Here is an 18129-nt window from a genome sequence, read left to right as displayed (position 1 = left end):
CGCTGTCAACGGTGCAGACCATAAAAGAAACTGGGAAGGCAGCAGAGACTAAGCTCTGGACCCTGGAGGGGGTGAGTAAAGAACCGTTTTGTTGTTTAATCAAACTGTGCCAGAGGAGAGGGGTTGGAAAACCCTTTTAAGTTGTGTTGTAGTTTGTAATTGAATTTCCATGGTCTTGCGACCAGGGAAGATGGGGGCTACATAAAACCCATTCTGTTGATCGGTGAATGCACCCGCCAACACCGATCTAACAGTTCTCATCCATCCAGTGATAGTTTTGTACACTGGAATAACTCTTTAAGATCTTTGGAAGTAACAGAGGGCATTATGGGCTCCACTAAAGTAATGAACAACTCTTCCCTCTTGATTAGAAATGAAATAAATGAAAGGGTGGTCTTAAACTTTTACTAAAATAGACAAGTCAAGAAAGCCGATAGGTAGCCTTTGCGGTACATTTCTGTGAAAATCTTTATATTATCCATGATGTAACAATTCGGAAGCATCTTTTCTTAGGTAGCCATAACCCTGTTGTATTCTTTCTATCTGTCGTTTTCTTCAGTCATTATAAGGCCTCATTGACTTTAGGCCCTTTACTTCTTCTTACACTTCATTTGCTGCTTGATTTCTTTTCATCCATGATTCCCTGTTTCCTATCCCCTATTTACTTGTATTTGTTCTTTCCCTTTTCTTTGTCTGACCGGCCAGCCGAGTAATGAAAAGTTAAATGTCAAGGAGCTGGAACACCCTGATCAGTTCTCATGGGAAAAGTACCATCATGATTTATCGTACTACTCAATATACAAGAGCATATGAGAAACATTTCCTTTTTCCATTTATATTTATATTCTGTCATCTGTATACAGGAGTCCGATGTCTCTGAAGGTGACGCACAAGCTCTGCTTGAAAACCTGAAGGTAAATGTTCTTTCTTTTCTGATTATTCTTAATTAAAACCCAATAGCTAAACTTCACAAAAAAGTAATTTGCCAATCTCTTCTATATAAAATTTTCTATAATTTAATAGATTTCCTTTATTTCAACAGCCAATAGTTTTGAAATTCTGACAATCCAGTTTTTTTTTTTTTATGCCCAATAACAGCAATAAAATCAAAGAGGACATTTTCTGGTAGCGTATCTTATATTAGCATTATAATTAGAGTTTCTGGAAGGTTTACTACCTCACATGTGTGCTTGATTCACTTTTTAAATTCAATAATCTAGAAATAATCCAGGAAATAACTAGTGCCATTAATGCAAGATTAAAGAAATTCTACTATGTATGTGCATAAAGAAATCTGCTTTATTCCCTACTTATAAGAAACTTCTTTCCCTCCTCAATGCCTCCAAAACTTGTCATCCACTCCTAAAAAACAGCTGAAGGCTATGTGCCCACGATGCAGAAATGAAGCAGAAAATTTCTGCAGCATTTCTGCATCTCCCTGGCAGAAAAAACGCATGAAGATTGTGCATGCGTTTTTCCTGCAGAATACATGCGGATCCACATGCGGATTCACATGCGTTTCCGCATGCAGATTGACAAGCACTTTCCAGGCGATAGCATCACTTGGAAAGTGCTTGACAACTAGGTCACACTGTATAAATCCATGCAAACAGCATGGATTTATACAGTGTGAACCGTAAAAATTAAAACAAATAAAGCTATACTCACCCCCGAGGCCCCGGCGTGGCTGCAGCGCTCGTTCCTGTCTGGTTCCCGGCTGCCGGCATATCGCGAGACAGAGCGGTGAAGGGCCTGCGGTCACATGACTGTGACGTCACCGAAGGTCCTTCAGAGCTGCTGGCATTCAGAGAGAAGACGCCGGACAGGTGAGTATAAACTTTATTTGTTATTTTATTCTTTTTTTTACAGGTACAATGGTACCGAGGTCGGGATGAGAGTCTCCTCTCCTCCAGAACTGGGTACCATCCGCACATAGAGACGTATAGAAGCCGCTTGTACAAATGTACAGTCGCGGTTTCTATGCGTTTCAATGCAAGTCAATGGCGGGAGTTCCGCTGCGCTTCCGCAAAATTAAATGACATGCTGCGGATTTTTGTACGCAGCATAAACGCTGCGGAAAAATCCGCAGCATGTGCATAGAACATGCGGAATCCTCTTGGGGACCATGGGGTGCAGATTACCATGCGTTTCACAAGCGTTTATGCTGCAGAAATTCCGCAGCATAAACGCTTGAAAAGCGCTACGTGGGCACCCAGCCGAATTCCACCTTGCTCAGACAAGACAAACTGCCAACACAGTGAGGTGTCAGGTTACACCACCTATTATACTCTGTGGAGAGGGGAGGAGGAGAAAGAAGCAGAGAGCGAATAAACAGTCTTTGTGTGCTAAATAAAAAATGAAGAGCAGAAATCCATATTTCTGTGTGCCGTGCTGTGTTTGGGAGAGATCGCAGCAGCTACTCTCTTCCCATAAACTCAGAGTGGAGTGAGCAAATTAGAGCCAGACTCTGCAGAGTGGGAAGAACTGGTGAAAATGTACTAAATAAGTCATATAATGACCAGAAAGGATGTTATTCATCCTGCACACACACATGTCACCTTATTCTGAAAAGTTACTTGAAAGTATGGTTACCCTTTAAGAAAATTTGAAGATGAAATATATAAGTGCAAGAGCTCAGCGAGCACACGCACACACAGTGTCAATGTGTGCGAGCTCTCTTACCCGTCTTCTGTCTGCCTTAGCTGTTCACTGCTGTCTGATCCTCTTTGCATTGATTGAGTGGCTGCTGCAGACAGGAGAGCGAAATGAGAGCTTGCACTGACATTGTGTATGTGCACTCACTGAGCTCTTCCAGTGTCAGTGCAGACATGAAGGGCACTACTTTAGATTACCCCCCCATTCCCCAATGTATCCCCCCGGGGCCCCTAAGCCTTTTTGTAAATACCTTCCGTTGCAGATAATACCATTCCAACCGCGTGACGTGAGCTTTATTCCCTGTTTGGGGTGCTTTGTTCTCGAACCCTATATTCCTCCAGAATGGCACAACGAATCCAGCTAGCAATAGTAGCTGTTGGAGCAGACACCCCTTGCCAAGGTCCTTCCCGGAATGTCAAACAGAGAATTTGAACATCTGAATTAAGCTTGTCACCGACAAGTAGCGACATAAAGTTCTTACCAAGTCCAAATTGTGTAAGGATCATAGGATGAGAGGGAGGACGATTTCCTCATTGAAGTGGAGAGACACCCTTGGGAAGGAAAGAGGGTACCGGATGTAAAACCACCGTGTCCAAGTGGAAGAGAATGAACTGAGAGCGACAGGACAGAGTCTCTAGTTCAGATACTCACCTGATAGAATTGATCACCATTGGAAGGCCACCTTAAAAGAAAGCAAAAGCCTAGAAATTTCCCAGATTAATTCAAAGGGAGGACACTGTGCGGTGTAAAGCACTAGGTTGAGATCCCTGTGGTCCATGGGGTTCCAATATGAAGGAACTGAGTGATCCATGGCCTGAAGGAAGATGCTAATTTTAGACTTGGAAGCCAAGTTCCTCTGAAGAAGGATAGACAGAGATGAAACTTGGCCCTTCAGGGAACGGACCGGACTCGAGATCCGACTGTAAAAAGGCAAGGAGACCCCGGAGAGAAGGACATAGGATCAATCTTGTTGTATTCACAGCAAATGCAATGGTAAATACGAGACAGAGGGCTTCTGCGCCCTGATCATAGTCTGCAGAATCTGATCAGAGAAACCTGAAGATCTTAGAACTTCTGCTTTTACAGCCATGCCGTTATTTTGAGTTACTCTAGCAAAAGGTAGATCTTGTTGAACTGGAAATCCTAATATGGAACTGAGCAAAGAGAATTTCATCAATGGCAGGCACCATCTTGCCCAGGAAACTCAGGAAGAATGGTGAGGGGCGATTGATGGAATGTATGCCGGTTTGAAGAACAGACATCTTATCGTTTGGAAAGCCACACATCCTGGAATAAAAGAAGACTGTCACCCACCAGAAGAGGGTTCTTGGGTGGGAGCACTCCCTCATGCTGAAGAAACCCTGTTTTCCCTGGTTCTGGAGGGCTTATTTGTCTGTCTGCGTGGATGCCAAGCTGGAGCTAGTTTTATGGTTGGTCTCCTCTTATCCTGAGTTGTGGAAGTTCTCTCTTGGTGATTAGAAGGGAACTGACAAAAGGGACGAAACTGATGAGGCTTTTGCTTGAAAATGGGGTGCCTCCGTCTGGCCTGTGGGAGCAGATGTAGCTTCTGAAATTATCTGGTCCATCTTGGAACCAAACAGTCGAGATCCCTGAAAAGACCTATGAGGGATTTCTTGATTGCATAATCTGTATTCCAAGACTTGAGCCAAAGAATGTGGCAGATCACCGTAATATTGCTCGAAGCTCGAGCAGAACTGCTAGTGGCTTCAAGAGAGGCAAAGATACTTACCTGCATGGGCTGTGTGGTCTATGAGATCTGTCAATTCAGTTGTCTAAGCCCCAGAAAAGATGCCTTGGTGCGGGTGTTTGGCCTAGGCAGTAAATGCCCTGGAAGCCCAAGTAACAACAAAAGCAGGACACAAGGCAGAGCCCTTGGTTCAAAAGCAGACTTAGCCAAAAACTCCACGCTTAGTGTTGTGAAAAAGTGTTTGCCCTCTTCCTCATTTCTTATTCTTTTGCATGTTTGTCACACGTAAATGTTTCAGACCACAAAACAAATTGAAATATTAGACAAAGATAACACAAGTAAACACAAAATGCAGTTTTTAAATGAAGATCTTTATTATTAAGGGAAAAAGAAATCCAAACCTACAGGGCCCTGTGTGAAAAAGTGACGTCAGCGCTGCAAAAAATAACAAACGCCAGGAGCAGTGGTTGGGGTGAATAAAGCACAGTTTTACTAGCTGGAGGACCGCTTTTCCGAAACTTTAAAACCCCTTTAATTGATCCCTTTATGGGACTTTGTGTGCAATTGATGGGCGTCCCTGTGCGGTGCCGATGATCTCGGAAATGTTAGAATGTTAACAGGGATCCTTCATTTAATAGCCGGATTTAATTAAATCCTTTTATTGGTTTGTTAAAAAGTAAAAGGTCCAGATTCTAATTTCAAGTGATAGACTGCATGTATTACAGCAGCCAAGCTGCAACCTTGCATTCTTTCAGTCAGATTGGAATAATGGTTAAATCTATTCAACTGAATACCCATGTGTTATTCCTTTGTGTCATATGTGATCACAATATGTGTGGCTATTTATCTGTGTCACGATTATTTCCAAATAGTGAATTACCACTTAATCTACTGGTTCCTTGGTGAACAATTACATGGAGTTTTCTGTTTCTTCTTACAGGACTTAGATGACATGGATGCAGAGTTGTTTGAATCTCGAAAGCCAAAATCAGCCCCTGCAAAGCAAGCCAAAAGCAGTGACAAAACAATAGGTGCTAAAAGAGGTAAGGGTTTTTTTTTGTGAGGCAACCATTCTTATATAGGAGCCATCAGTGCCTTCAGCAAGTAGCTGATCTTGCTACTGTAGGGAAAACATATTATTTAGAGATGAGCAAATATATTATTGTGGAATGGAATTGTATCGAATTTTATAAAAATCTGCATTCACCAAAACGTGGATTTTTTGGGGGTAATATGCTTCCACGCAGATTTAATAAATTGAACTGTAAAGGGCCACCATTTATCTGAACCGTAAAGGGACATCAAAATGTTAAAAAAAAAAAAAAAAAAAAATCCTTACTCTCCTCACTGGCTCCTCCACTCCTCATAGTCACCCGTTTGGTCATCGCCTTGCCACATCTTGTTATCACCACCGCTCTATCTGAAATCCCCTGGCTTCTTACGCTAGGCCGAGACTTCCGGCTCTGATGAGGCTCGGGAGGGTTCTGCACATGTGCACGTAGGGTCACGTAGCACATCATAAACTTATGCTCTTCGGATCCCAGAGCATAAGGAAAATTAAAGGGGTTTTCTCATGAACAAAGTGCGTGTTAATCATTACAATAGATATTGGAATTAAAATAAATTTCACAACTCGATGTGTTAAAACAAATGTTCCTGTGCTGAGATAATCTTATAAATGTGCCCCTGCTGTGTACTGTGTAATGGCTGTGTCTGACTGTGCAGGAACATGGTCTGATCATACCACATCTCCTGGGCAGAGGAAGAAGCACAAGAGTATACAGAGAGGACAGCAGGGGATCACAGCTGATTCTTTCTATGAGTTAAAGCTTTTGCTGCTTGTTTTTAAATACAGTGGTGACCAAAAGTTTTGCATTTTTTTTAAAAGTGTGATTACTTCTGTCTGGTTGTTGTGAAGCCATTTTCCTAATGATGAATTAAAAGTGCATGAAGTTGTCATCATGCAAGACCTTAATTTTAACCAAAATGCTTTTGAATATAGGTATGGTCATTTAATTAAAGAAAACTGACTGCCAAAAGTTTTGCATATACTATTTATTGATCATAACATGGAGAGTAATTCCTTGTTTACAATGCCATAACTTAGTATTTTGAAGCATAACTAATTGCTTTAATTACTGCACCACACCAACGGGGCATTGCAGACACTATGGTATTCAAGACATCTTGAGGGATCTTGCTCCATTTCATTTGCAAATCTGCAAACAATTCATTTTTTTTTTATTGCTATGGGTACGGGCCCTAACTCATCCCAAAAGGTGCTCTATAGGGTTTAAATTGCTAACCGAGTTTTGACTAAATTGGATGTGTGCTTAGGATCATTGTCTTGCTGGAATTACCATCCTCTGCCTACTTTGGTTTTACCATGTGGCAGCATTACATTCTCCAGTATATCCTTGTACATGGTAGCATTCATATTTCCATCAATTCTATGCAGAGGGCCAATGGCAGATGCAAAAAAGCAGCCCCAGACCATGACATTGCCACCAACATGTTTCACTGTAAGTGTTTGGTACCTTACATCATTACGTTTTCCATTTGGCTGGTATATATAGTGCTTGCCATCACTACCAAACAGATTGAACTTGGATTCATCCGACCACAACATCTTAGACCAATCGGTCTCTTTCCATTGGCTGTGTTCTTTGACAAACTCAAGTCAGACCTTCCGGTTCTTTGCAGAGATGAAAGGCTTCTTGACTGGAACTCATGCATTCAACCCTACTGCTCTTAGCCGCTGCACCACAGTTTGCCAACTCACTTTTGCGAAATCCGTACAGCACTTTTATGAACATCAGATACTGACTTTTTCTTAATAATGTGATCAACTCTGGAGGAAGTTTTTCGTGGTCGTCCACTTCTAGGTTTGTCAGCTATCCCATAAGTGTCTTTGTCTTTCTTTAATATACGTGACACTTGACTCTGAGAACAGTTGAATTCCATAGCTACCTCTTTTTGGCTTTTGCCTGACTTCACTCTCAGAATAATAAGCTTCCTGACATCTGGTGATAAATTTGGTTATGTCTTAGCCATGTTTTAACCTAAAAACTCACATAAAAAAAAAAATTTAGGCAAAATTTGACTACCCATGACAAAATATGTAAAACATTTGGTCCATCAAATTTTGAAAACTAACACATAAAGGGATAAAATAATGTCAAACACAATTTTCGTCCTTATAGCTGACAACCATTTGCTTCTGGTTTACTAAAATCCCCAGGAAAAAGGCATCACAACAACCAGAAGTAATCACACTTTTTAAAAAAAATGCAAAACTTTTGGTCGCCACTGTATGTTTTACCTCACAGAAAGAATCAGCTGTGATCCCGTGCTGTAATGTCTGTATACTCTTTTCCTTCCTCCCCGGTCCAGGAGATGTGGTATGATCAGACCATGTTCCTGTACGGTCAGACACAGCCATTACACAGAACACAGCAGGGGCACATTTATAAGATTATCTCAGCACAGGGACATTTTTTTAACACATCCAATAGTGGATCTGATTTTTATTCCAAGATCTATTAATTAAGAAGTACTTTGTGGGAAAACATCTTTACATTTCCCTTGAAAATTCACACAAAAAGGTGAATTTGAGTTTTGCCTAAGTTTTAACACATATGTGAAAAAATGGTACCGTTGTCATCAGTGTTTTGGATCAGTGTGTGATCAGTGTTTTTGATGGACAATAAATCAATTAAAAAGCTTCTCTATACTTTTCAGTGTTAAACACAGATGGCACATAGATGCTATCCATATTCTCTATGTGTTTTTCACGGACCCATAAACTTGTATTGGCCCTGTTCATCCGTGATAGCTGAAAAAAATGAACATATGAATAGCACCATAGACTATAATGAGTACATGTTCTATCCAGGAAAAAAAACGGATGCAACACATACATGCAAAGCAGATGTCTGAATGAGGACTTGGTCCCTATTCACATGTTCTAGCTTTTTGTATGTGTGATCTTATATTACAAATTGTGTAATGACCAGAAATAGTGTTATTCCTCAACTACTCACTAGGAAGCTTATTCTAAAGACTCAAGCGAAACAGGTGCAAAAATTTATTACTCTGTCGCCTCATTGGGGGACACAGGACCTTGGGTTATGCTGCTGTCCACTAGGAGGCGACACTATGCTTATCTGAAAAAGATTAAGCGTGGCTCCTCCTCTGCAGAATACACCCCCGGACGGCATCAGCCTACTCCAGTTTTTGCTTAGTGTCGCAAGGAGGCACACCTCAGACCTTCACTCGTCCCTCGCTTCAGCACGGGATTACAGATGAAGAAAAGAGGGTCTCTTAAGAGACCCCCGGCATGGCTCCTTCCTCTGCCCCCTACTACGGGGTGCACAGTTGAAGTTGAGATGGTGTAGCCACCATGCTGCTCCTTCTCCGGCCCTTCGGGTCAGGCTCGAAGTTGAGAACCCCCCTCCTTCCCCAATTCCCTCGGTCTTGGTCCAAAGTTGAGGCGAGGACAAAGCCCCCTGACAGGTGACAGCGGCACCCTCCCTAATCCCCCCTGGGGGTATTAGGTTGAGACACCATCAGGTAGTGCCTGGACGGCAGCATCTGCAGCTCTCACCAGCCAGCACACTGCAGCCGAGGACCAGCAGCAATACAGGAATCCCAGCTTGACTGCGGGATCCTGTAGGAGCCGGGGGGAGTGCAGGCAGCCATGGCACACACAGGCACAGGCCTTCACAGGCCCTGCACCTGCGGCAGCTTTTCATCTTAAGCGCCTAAGGGGGACTCTTTTCAGAGACCCCCTTCCACTTATGTCCCCACCGCCATTCTGCCTTTCAATCCGGGGGGGTCCGGTTCTGATCCGACCCCCCCCCCCCGGACTACCGCGCTGGCCTGGAGCTCTTTTGGGCATAGAAAATAAATTTACACCGCGGCTTCGAAGCCGCCGCCCATTTCCCCCCCCCGGCCCGCCCCCCGGATGCCGATTTTTACTCACTGCGGTGTCACACAGGGGGCGGATCTAGGCTGCAGGGCGCGCATCTCCATAGCAACTGCTGCCCTTGCAGCGTTCCGCGCCCCTTCTCCTTCATCTCTGCAAGCAGGAGAAGAGCTATGGCGGCCATCATAAGCTGCAGGACGCATACAGGCCAGCCAAGTCTCCGGGGAGGCACAGGACCAGGCTCTTTCAGCGCTGTTCACAGGGGCACATTGGTGGGGTAAGTTCACAGTCTGAGTTACCTCAGCTGTGAATTTTATTACTCTGTATCCTCCTCTGCACAGTTAGCCCCCTTGCATAGCCACTCCAGGTGCACTATGCCAGGCTCAAAGTCTAAGAAAACCAGGCAGGACTGCTTTTACGCTTTCTGTACAGCCTGCAGTAATGCTCTTCCCAGCGGCAGCACATATCCGCATTGCAAGGATTGTACTCAAGACTACTGTGCCAGAGTCCCAAGTAGCCCCTACCAACCCTTCAGTGTCTAATCCTACGCCGGAATGGGTCACTCAAATGTCACAATCTATGACACAGTCCATAGATAACATGACCTCCAAATTGCTTCAGGCTCTGCAAAGCCATACCTCGACTATGAATGCTGCCCAACAAAGGGAAAGCCGGACTCAGTCACATACTGACCCAGGCACATCCATGTCAAGGTCAGGACGCAAGCGCACCCATAGGTCACGCTCATCTGCGTCATCCCATAGCACACGGTCATCCCTGTCTAGGGAGAGATACCGTAGTCACAGGTCATCTACACAGTCCCCTACCAGGGACAGACAAGATATTTCTCCGCACCAATCTCCGTCCAGAGAAATCCCTCATTCTGGGTCAGCTAGGACACACCTTAGTGATACACAGGAGTCAGAAGGTGTCTGCGATTCTGACTCAGACAAGGAAACTGAAGGATCCCTAACTCCAATCCCACCTAGCAATGCAGCGCTAGTTGAGGACATAATCTCGTCCATACATCGGGTGCTGGACATCTCTGATCCGATCCCGGACGCCCCACAAAATAAGATTTCATTTGAAGGAGCTCTGAAACCACCTAAGGTTTTCTTGGATCATCCAGAATTTAAATCTGTTCTCACAAAACAATTCTCACAGCCTCACAAGAAGCTTAACAATCGCAAGTTTCTGGAGGCCCGTTACCCCTTTCCAAAGGAAACCACCAAAGAATGGGCAGACCCACCAGCAGTGGACCCCCCAGTCTCCAGACTGGCAGCACAGACACTTCTTTCACTGCCAGATAGCTCAACCCTTAGGGATGCAGCAGACAGGCAGGTAGAAAGTATGGCTCGCTCAATTTGCGAAACCACAGGGGCCTCCCTAGCCCCCGCGTTCGCTTCAGTCTGGGCAGCCAAGGCCATACTGGCTTGGACAAAAAATCTACAAACTGGCCTCCAAGCTTCTGCCCCTGAACTGTCGGACCAAGCAATTCAGATAGCAGTTGTGGCAGATTACATGCTTCATGCAGCTCTGGATTCTGCAAGGGGTGCAGCGGGCGCAATATCACATGCCATCACAATTCGGCGTATCCTTTGGCTGAGTGAATGGAAAGCGGATGCTGCCTCAAAGAAGTCCCTCACGCACCTTCCATACCTCAGCGGTCGACTTTTCGGTGAAAGCTTGGACACGATGATATCCAATGCCACAGGGGGTAAGAGTACCTCTCTTCCCCAACTAAAACCCAAGCGCAATTATAACATGCGTAACCAAGCTCGCTTCCGATCCTTTCGGAACTCTTCCGGCTGGTCCGTTTCACGGCCACCACAAAATAACAGCCGCTTCACACGCAGGGAAGACTCGAGGCCAACACAAAAGTCGGACAAATCCTGGCAGTCAAAGGCAGGCCACTCAAAATCAAAAGGAGGAAAATCTAAGAATTTCTCCTCATCATGACTCACGGACTCAGGAAGACACTCCACCTGTAGGAGGCCGACTTTTACTCTTTCATCAAGTCTGGCTACCTATTACAGAAGACAAGTGGGTCAGGGAACTAGTATCTTCAGGATACAAAATAGAGTTCACTTCCAACCCACCAAACAGACTCCTTATATCTGTTCCCCCAAAATCGCCAGTAAAAGCTCGTGCCTTCCACCAAGCGGTCTCATCGCTTCTTCAAGCACGAGTCATAATACCTGTTCCCGCAGCCGAGCGCTTCCAGGGGTTCTACTCCAATCTTTTCGTAGTCCCAAAGAAAGGAGTAGGGGTACGCCCCATACTAGACCTAAAACAACTCAACAAATATGTACGAGTACGTCACTTCCGTATGGAGTCCCTCCGGTCAATCATTGCATCCATGGAAAAAGGAGAATATCTCGCCTCCATAGACATACAAGATGCATACCTGCATATACCGATTGCACCTGCCCATCAGAGATTTCTCAGGTTCGCAATCGACCAGGACCACTACCAGTTCGTGGCTCTCCCGTTCGGACTCGCCACGGCTCCCAGAGTGTTTACCAAAGTCATGGCAGCCACCATGCACGTTCTACACTCCAGAGGCATAGTAGTCTTTCCATACCTGGACGATCTTCTCGTCAAGGCTTTTACCTTCAAGGACTGCGAGCTCGGTGTCTCAATCACAATCGACACCCTGAGTCGCCTGGGTTGGTTAGTCAACCTACAAAAGTCATCACCAACCCCAAACCAGTCTCTGACATTCCTGGGAATGCTATTCAATACCTCCAAGGGTCTAGTGCTTCTCCCCAAAGACAATGCACTGCCTCTCCGTCTAGGAGTTCGCACCCTTCTCAGCAAACCCCCTCGATCTCTCCGGTTTGCAATGAGAGTCCTTGGCAGGATGGTGGCGGCAATAGAAGCGGTTCCATTTGCCCAGCTTCACCTCAGACCTCTCCAACTAGACATTCTCAAGTCATGGGACAGGAACCCTTCTTCTCTCGACAGGAAGTTCCAGCTAACGTCGTCAACCAGGAAGTCCCTTCACTGGTGGCTCAACCGGACCTCTCTAACAAAAGGGAAATCTTTTCTCCCAGGTCAATGGAAGGTCCTGACCACCAACGCAAGCCTGACAGGTTGGGGTGCAGTACACCTACACCACAGAGCACAGGGCAAGTGGTCCCCAGCGGAAGCAACCTTGCCCATCAACATCCTGGAAATTCGTGCCATTCTCCTGGCGTTGAGAGCCTTCCATCACTTACTGGCAGCCTCTCACATCAGAGTACAATCAGACAATGCCACAGCCTTGGCATATGTCAATCACCAAGGGGGAACCCGCAGTGCCAGAGCGATGCGAGAGGTGACACGCATCCTTCACTGGGCGGAGAAAACGAGCTCCATTATCTCTGCGGTCCACATTCCGGGTGTAGACAACTGGGAAGCAGACTTTCTCAGCCGACAAGGAATAGACTCGGGAGAGTGGGCTCTCCATCCCGAAATCTTCCAACAGATCTGCCATCGTTGGGGCACTCCGGACGTGGACCTAATAGCGTCTCACCTCAATGCCAAAGTCTCCAACTTCATGGCCAGAACACGCGACCCGAGAGCTCTAGCGGCGGATGCCCTGGTTCAGGACTGGACCCAGTTCCAGCTCCTGTACATTTTTCCACCTCTCCCCCTGATTTCCAGAGTGGTGAGAAAGATCAAACAGGAGGGAGTTCCAACCATCCTAATCGCACTGGACTGGCCCAGGCGTACATGGTACGCAGACATCGTACGACTCACAGCAGACGTTCCCTGGCGTCTTCCCGACCGCCCGGATCTTCTGTCACAATGCCCGTTCTACCACCAGAACTTAGAGGCCCTCAATTTGACGGCGTGGCCATTGAGACCTGGGTTCTAACCCAGGCAGGTTTTTCGCCAGACGTCATTGAAACCATGATCAGAGCACGAAAACCAACCTCTGCCAAGATTTACTACCGTACCTGGAAAACTTTCTTTACCTGGTGCGAATCTCGTAACCAGACCCCACTCCCTTATTCCCTACCCAGGGTACTCGGTTTTCTCCAATCGGGTCTAGAAGCCAGACTATCCCTGGCCTCCCTTAAGAGCCAGGTGTCAGCTCTTTCAGTGCTTTTTCAAAAATGCATTGCTCATAAACCGCAAGTAAGAACATTTCTCCAGGGGGTTTCCCGATTGGTTCCTCCCTACAGATGACCTCTAGAAACGTGGGACCTCAACCTGGTGCTGACAGCATTACAGGAAACACCCTTTGAACCCCTTAGGGAAGTCCCACTCCGTCTTCTATCCCAGAAAGTGGTTTTCCTCGTGGCAATCACCTCGCTACGCAGGGTGTCTGAACTCACGGCACTCTTCTGCAGACAGCCTTTCCTGATTTTTTTCCAGGACAAGGTAGTCCTTCGTACGGTTCCATCCTTCCTTCCGAAGGTTGTATCCAGCTTTCATCTCAATGAAGAAATTTCACTACCATCCCTCTGTCCGGTGCCGGTTCATGGAGCGGAAAAGGCTTTGCATACGCTTGACCTTGTCAGGGCTCTGTGTATCTATGTGTCTAGGACTACGCCCTTCCGGAAGTCTGATTCTCTTTTCCTTCTTCTGGAAGGCGGCCGCAAGGGTCTACCAGCTTCCAAAGCTACCCTTGCCTACCGCCTCAAAAATTTGCCTATTCCAGCAGGTATTACGGCACATTCTACACGTGCGGTAGGGGCCTCCTGGGCCCTTCGGCACAACAAGTGTGTAAGGCAGCCACCTGGACTAGCCTACACACGTTTACAAAACACTACAACGTTCATACCCAGTCCTCAGCAGATGCGAGCCTGGGCAGACATGTTCTGCAGGCGGCGGTGCCCCAATTGTAGGGACCCGTCTACACAATATTCGTCCATTGCTTCCCACCCAGGGACTGCTTTGGGACATCCCAAGGTCCTGTGTCCCCCAATGAGGCGACAGAGTAAAGGAGATTTTTGTGTACTCACCGTAAAATCTCTTTCTCTCAGCCTCTAATTGGGGGACACAGCACCCACCCTTTGCCCGTTCCGGGCTGTTAAGTTGAGTTCTCATATTGGTTTTCCTTTGAGTTCTTACATAGTTGCTTTCTTATAGGCATGGTTATGTTATCTATGTTACGTTCCTCCTACTGCTTTTGCACAAAACTGGAGTAGGCTGATGCCGTCCGGGGGTGTATACTGCAGAGGAGGAGCCACGCTTAATCTTTTTCAGATAAGCATAGTGTCGCCTCCTAGTGGACAGCAGCATAACACCCAAGGTCCTGTGTTCCCCAATTAGAGGCTAAGAGAAAGAGATTTTACTGTGAGTACACAAAAATCTCCTTTTTTTATGCAAAGGATTAAGTTATGACATTGATTGAGAAAATACACTGAGACCCTCAATGCTGTTTATTGTCTAACAGGGACCTCAGCACCTGAAAGTGAGAAGAAACCACCTGTTGGCCAATCCAGACCTTACAAGAAATTCTCATTTGATGGTAAGTGACAAGACATATAGAGATAGAGAGCAGTATACCCTTCATTTGACATCCTTCTCTATCTCTTGATGCTTGTCAGAAGGTGCTCAGGACTTAGAATCATCATTGCATCATGCAGGTAATGAAATTCTAGTGTTTTTATTTTCAGGTGTTAGATTTTATTTTGTGGAGTGGGCGCAGGAGCTGAGCCCATACTATACAGTAGATGCCAGCTGTGATACAGAGCTACTTACTGGACCTGCAACAATTGGAGCTAGCTCTGATCGCTGCTGTGTAACCATTTAAATGCCACTGTGAGCCACTGACAGCAGCATTTATATACTGTAGATTACAGATGCGCACATACATCGACTCACATTAGTCCGCCGTGGCACAATTGCAGCATATAGATCAAGTGATCAAACAATCACTGGTTTGCGTCCCGTAAAAAGAAAACAAACTAAAAAAGAACTAAAGTTTTTAAAAATATAAAAAAATAAAATAAATAATTTGAATTGCCCCTTTTTAACCCATTAGTAATAAAGAAATAAGAAAAAAAAATAAGAATATTGATATCACCACATTAACACCACAATCACCACATTCAATCTATCAAAATATAAAGTTAATGAACCGCTCTAATGGAAAAAAAATTGACGCTCAAGAATTGTATTTATCTTATTTTTATGTTGTTGCAGCCCTTCCCTAAAAAAAATGCGATAAAAGGCAATCAAAAGGTTGTATCTACCCACAAATAGTTTCAATAAAGGCATCAGCTTGCCACACATACAGGTGCATTGATGGAAGAGTATAAAGGTTATGGGTCTCGGGAATTGGCTACACAAACCAATTTATTTGTTTTTTACAAAACGTCTTTTTTGTACACTACGAAAATAAAAAACTTTGCAAGGATGGTATTGCTGTAATCGTACTGACCCGTAGAATCATATTGCCAGGTCATTTTTATTGCACAACAATCTTTGTCAAAACTAAAATCGAAAATCGAAAAAACAATGGCAATTTGCGTTTTTTCCTAGCAATTTCACTGCACTTGTTTTCCAGTACATTGAATGCCAAAATTAATGATTTTATTTAAAACTACATCTCTGTCTGCAAAAAAATAAGCTCTCAAATTGCTCTTGCAACAGAAAAATAAAAAAGGACTTATGTGAACAAGGTCTTGATTTCTGCACAATGATCATAACAATAATGCTGTCTAAAAATTGCACAACAAGCTTCCTAACTAGTAGTACTGTATACAGTTGATCTAAAAAGATCAGATCACTACACCTAAAACCATAGTATCGGTAAATGTAATGACGACCCATAGCAGCATTTACACTATTTAGTGCACGGCTCTTGGAAAGATTGGCTACAATGATGCTGCCCGCCTGGAGGAGAAACACAGAGATGGAAGTGATCAGTTTGCCAAATGGTTTGAAACATGTTTCCTTAAATCTATATTGAACAAAACCCCTTTTTGAAACTTTTTTTTTTTTGTATTTTTTTGTCTTTGATTCCTGTGACAAAGATGGGAATAATCCACTTGATGGCATCCTGTCTGAGGACAATAATGACATTGCTAAGAAATCAAATCCAGTGAAAAGCAGCGGTAAGTCAAGTGTGTATCCAAGGATTTTACACATTTCTTCACTGATAACAAGTCAGTACGCTAATTGCTGATGGAACAAATGGAAACAGAAAATTGCCAAACCACTAGAAACAAACAAGCAAGAACAAACCTTTGTGGCTGCTCATAGTGTTAGAATTGCAGAGTATTTAATTGAACCTGACAGTCGGGCCAAGGTATTATTTGCTTTATTAGAGCTAAACATGTTTTATACTGAAATGCGGTGGTGTTTCAGAGAATTCTTACTTTTACGAGCCAACTTGGAAATGATGACTGATCCAAGAGGTGTATACCCAGCGGCTTTTCTCTGCCCCGCTCCCCTTGATTGACATATGTACACACATTTAGGGATAGACCTCTCAGTCAAGTGGAGCAGGAAGAAGCTGCGGGGGACCTGCCTCTTGGACTAGTCATCATGGATGCATCGCCCCGTACATCTTTTAAAAGTATTTTCTCTTTGAAATGTCTATGGTTCTTCAGCATAAATCAGCCATTATGGTTCCCTTTAACCTTAATCGCATATTTAAAGTACTTCACAAGTACCTTGCAGACCGGTCCAAGCAGAGCACTTGCAGGGTTTGGAAGTGCCCATTGGGCAATTTAAAGTTACTTTGTATAAATTTTCTCTGCTTTTCTAATTATATAAACTGCCACACAGCTATGTTGCCCCTTGTTTCTTTTTTTGGGTGCCCTGTTGGCGGTTTTGTAGGTAAAAATCTGCTGATAGATAGAATTTAAAGGGTATCTCCTACATGAATCTGATTTTGAACTGATGAAGGACTGCACAGCACCCGCTGCATATTAAAATCAATGAGCTGTCCTGTTATTTTTTTGTCTTTTTATCAAATTTTTCTTGGCTGATAGTGTCCCTTTACCAATCTTGGCACTTACTGTCATAAAACCCCACTGTCACCATGAATACTGATTGGGGGAGTATTATGGGCTTTGCTCATTTAGCAAGTTACCAATCTTGGCCCACACTGTCCTAAAAACCCCACTGGTCACCATGAATACACAGCATCTTGGAAAGTGTATGTAATGTTTATTATAATAACGGTACATTCATTTCTCCACATTTATGCCGTACAGAGGCCGCAATTGTCAGCCCAACAAGACCGTCCCCAGCTTCTCACAGGAAAATTGATGTGAATTTTGAGGAGGATACTGATGACATTATGGATGCTCTGGGTTTTGGAGACCATCTTGAAAGTCCTCATAAGGAGAAGAGGTAAGAGGAACTACAATTACATCTTGGAATAATATATTCAGTACTGTCCCATACACCAGACAAAGCTTTACCAATGTATACTAGCCCTTTTGAGACCTAAAGGACAATCTTTTGGCCTATGTTATGTGAATGGGGGGCCTATAGATATGTTTGACTTATGCAGCCAGAGCTTTCAAGCATTCAGCGCACCTACGGCAAATGGATGCTACAAAACTAACTGCGAATACACCCTAATGCCGGAGTGACATTAGCGTATGGCATCTGATGCGAAATGCTAATGACACTTTAATTGCACTCGCCCCAATGTTATCCAATTTTTTATAGGATTGCATCGCAAGTGGGAGCAAGTCCTAAGGCATTGAGTATTTTTATTTTTCCAGCTCCACATCAAGACGTTCCAAATTTGATGAGCTGCTAGGGAGAGGGACTTCTGCCAAACTGTTGGAGAGGCCATTAACCGGGGAAAAGAAGGAATTCAAACTGGATCCCAAGTACCAGAAAATGGCAGGTGAGAGAAATGTAATCCTGAATTGAAAGA

General features: G+C 44.4%; 1 protein-coding gene across 4 annotated transcripts in view; it reads left to right on the top strand.

Moving 5' to 3' along the window:
- FBF1 (Fas binding factor 1) overlaps positions 1–18129 on the top strand; it is a 70883-nt gene that overhangs the window by 10633 nt on the left and 42121 nt on the right. For 2 of the 4 annotated variants that reach the window (XM_073683916.1, XM_073683915.1), the window contains exons 6-12: positions 864–914; positions 5304–5406; positions 14680–14754; positions 14834–14872; positions 16265–16345; positions 17453–17591; positions 17972–18099. In XM_073683916.1, coding sequence (XP_073540017.1) covers positions 864–914; positions 5304–5406; positions 14680–14754; positions 14834–14872; positions 16265–16345; positions 17453–17591; positions 17972–18099 — 616 coding nt within the window. The remainder of the gene's footprint in view (positions 1–863; positions 915–5303; positions 5407–14679; positions 14755–14833; positions 14873–16264; positions 16346–17452; positions 17592–17971; positions 18100–18129) is intronic. The other 2 variants (XM_073683918.1, XM_073683917.1) reach the window with 1 other exon arrangement.

The sequence above is a fragment of the Phyllobates terribilis genome, unplaced genomic scaffold (assembly GCF_046119375.1).
Source record: "Phyllobates terribilis strain yellow unplaced genomic scaffold, ASM4611937v1 Scaffold_5__5_contigs__length_657084704, whole genome shotgun sequence".
NCBI lineage: Eukaryota > Metazoa > Chordata > Amphibia > Anura > Dendrobatidae > Phyllobates > Phyllobates terribilis.
This window is presented reverse-complemented; position numbering and strand designations above follow the sequence as displayed.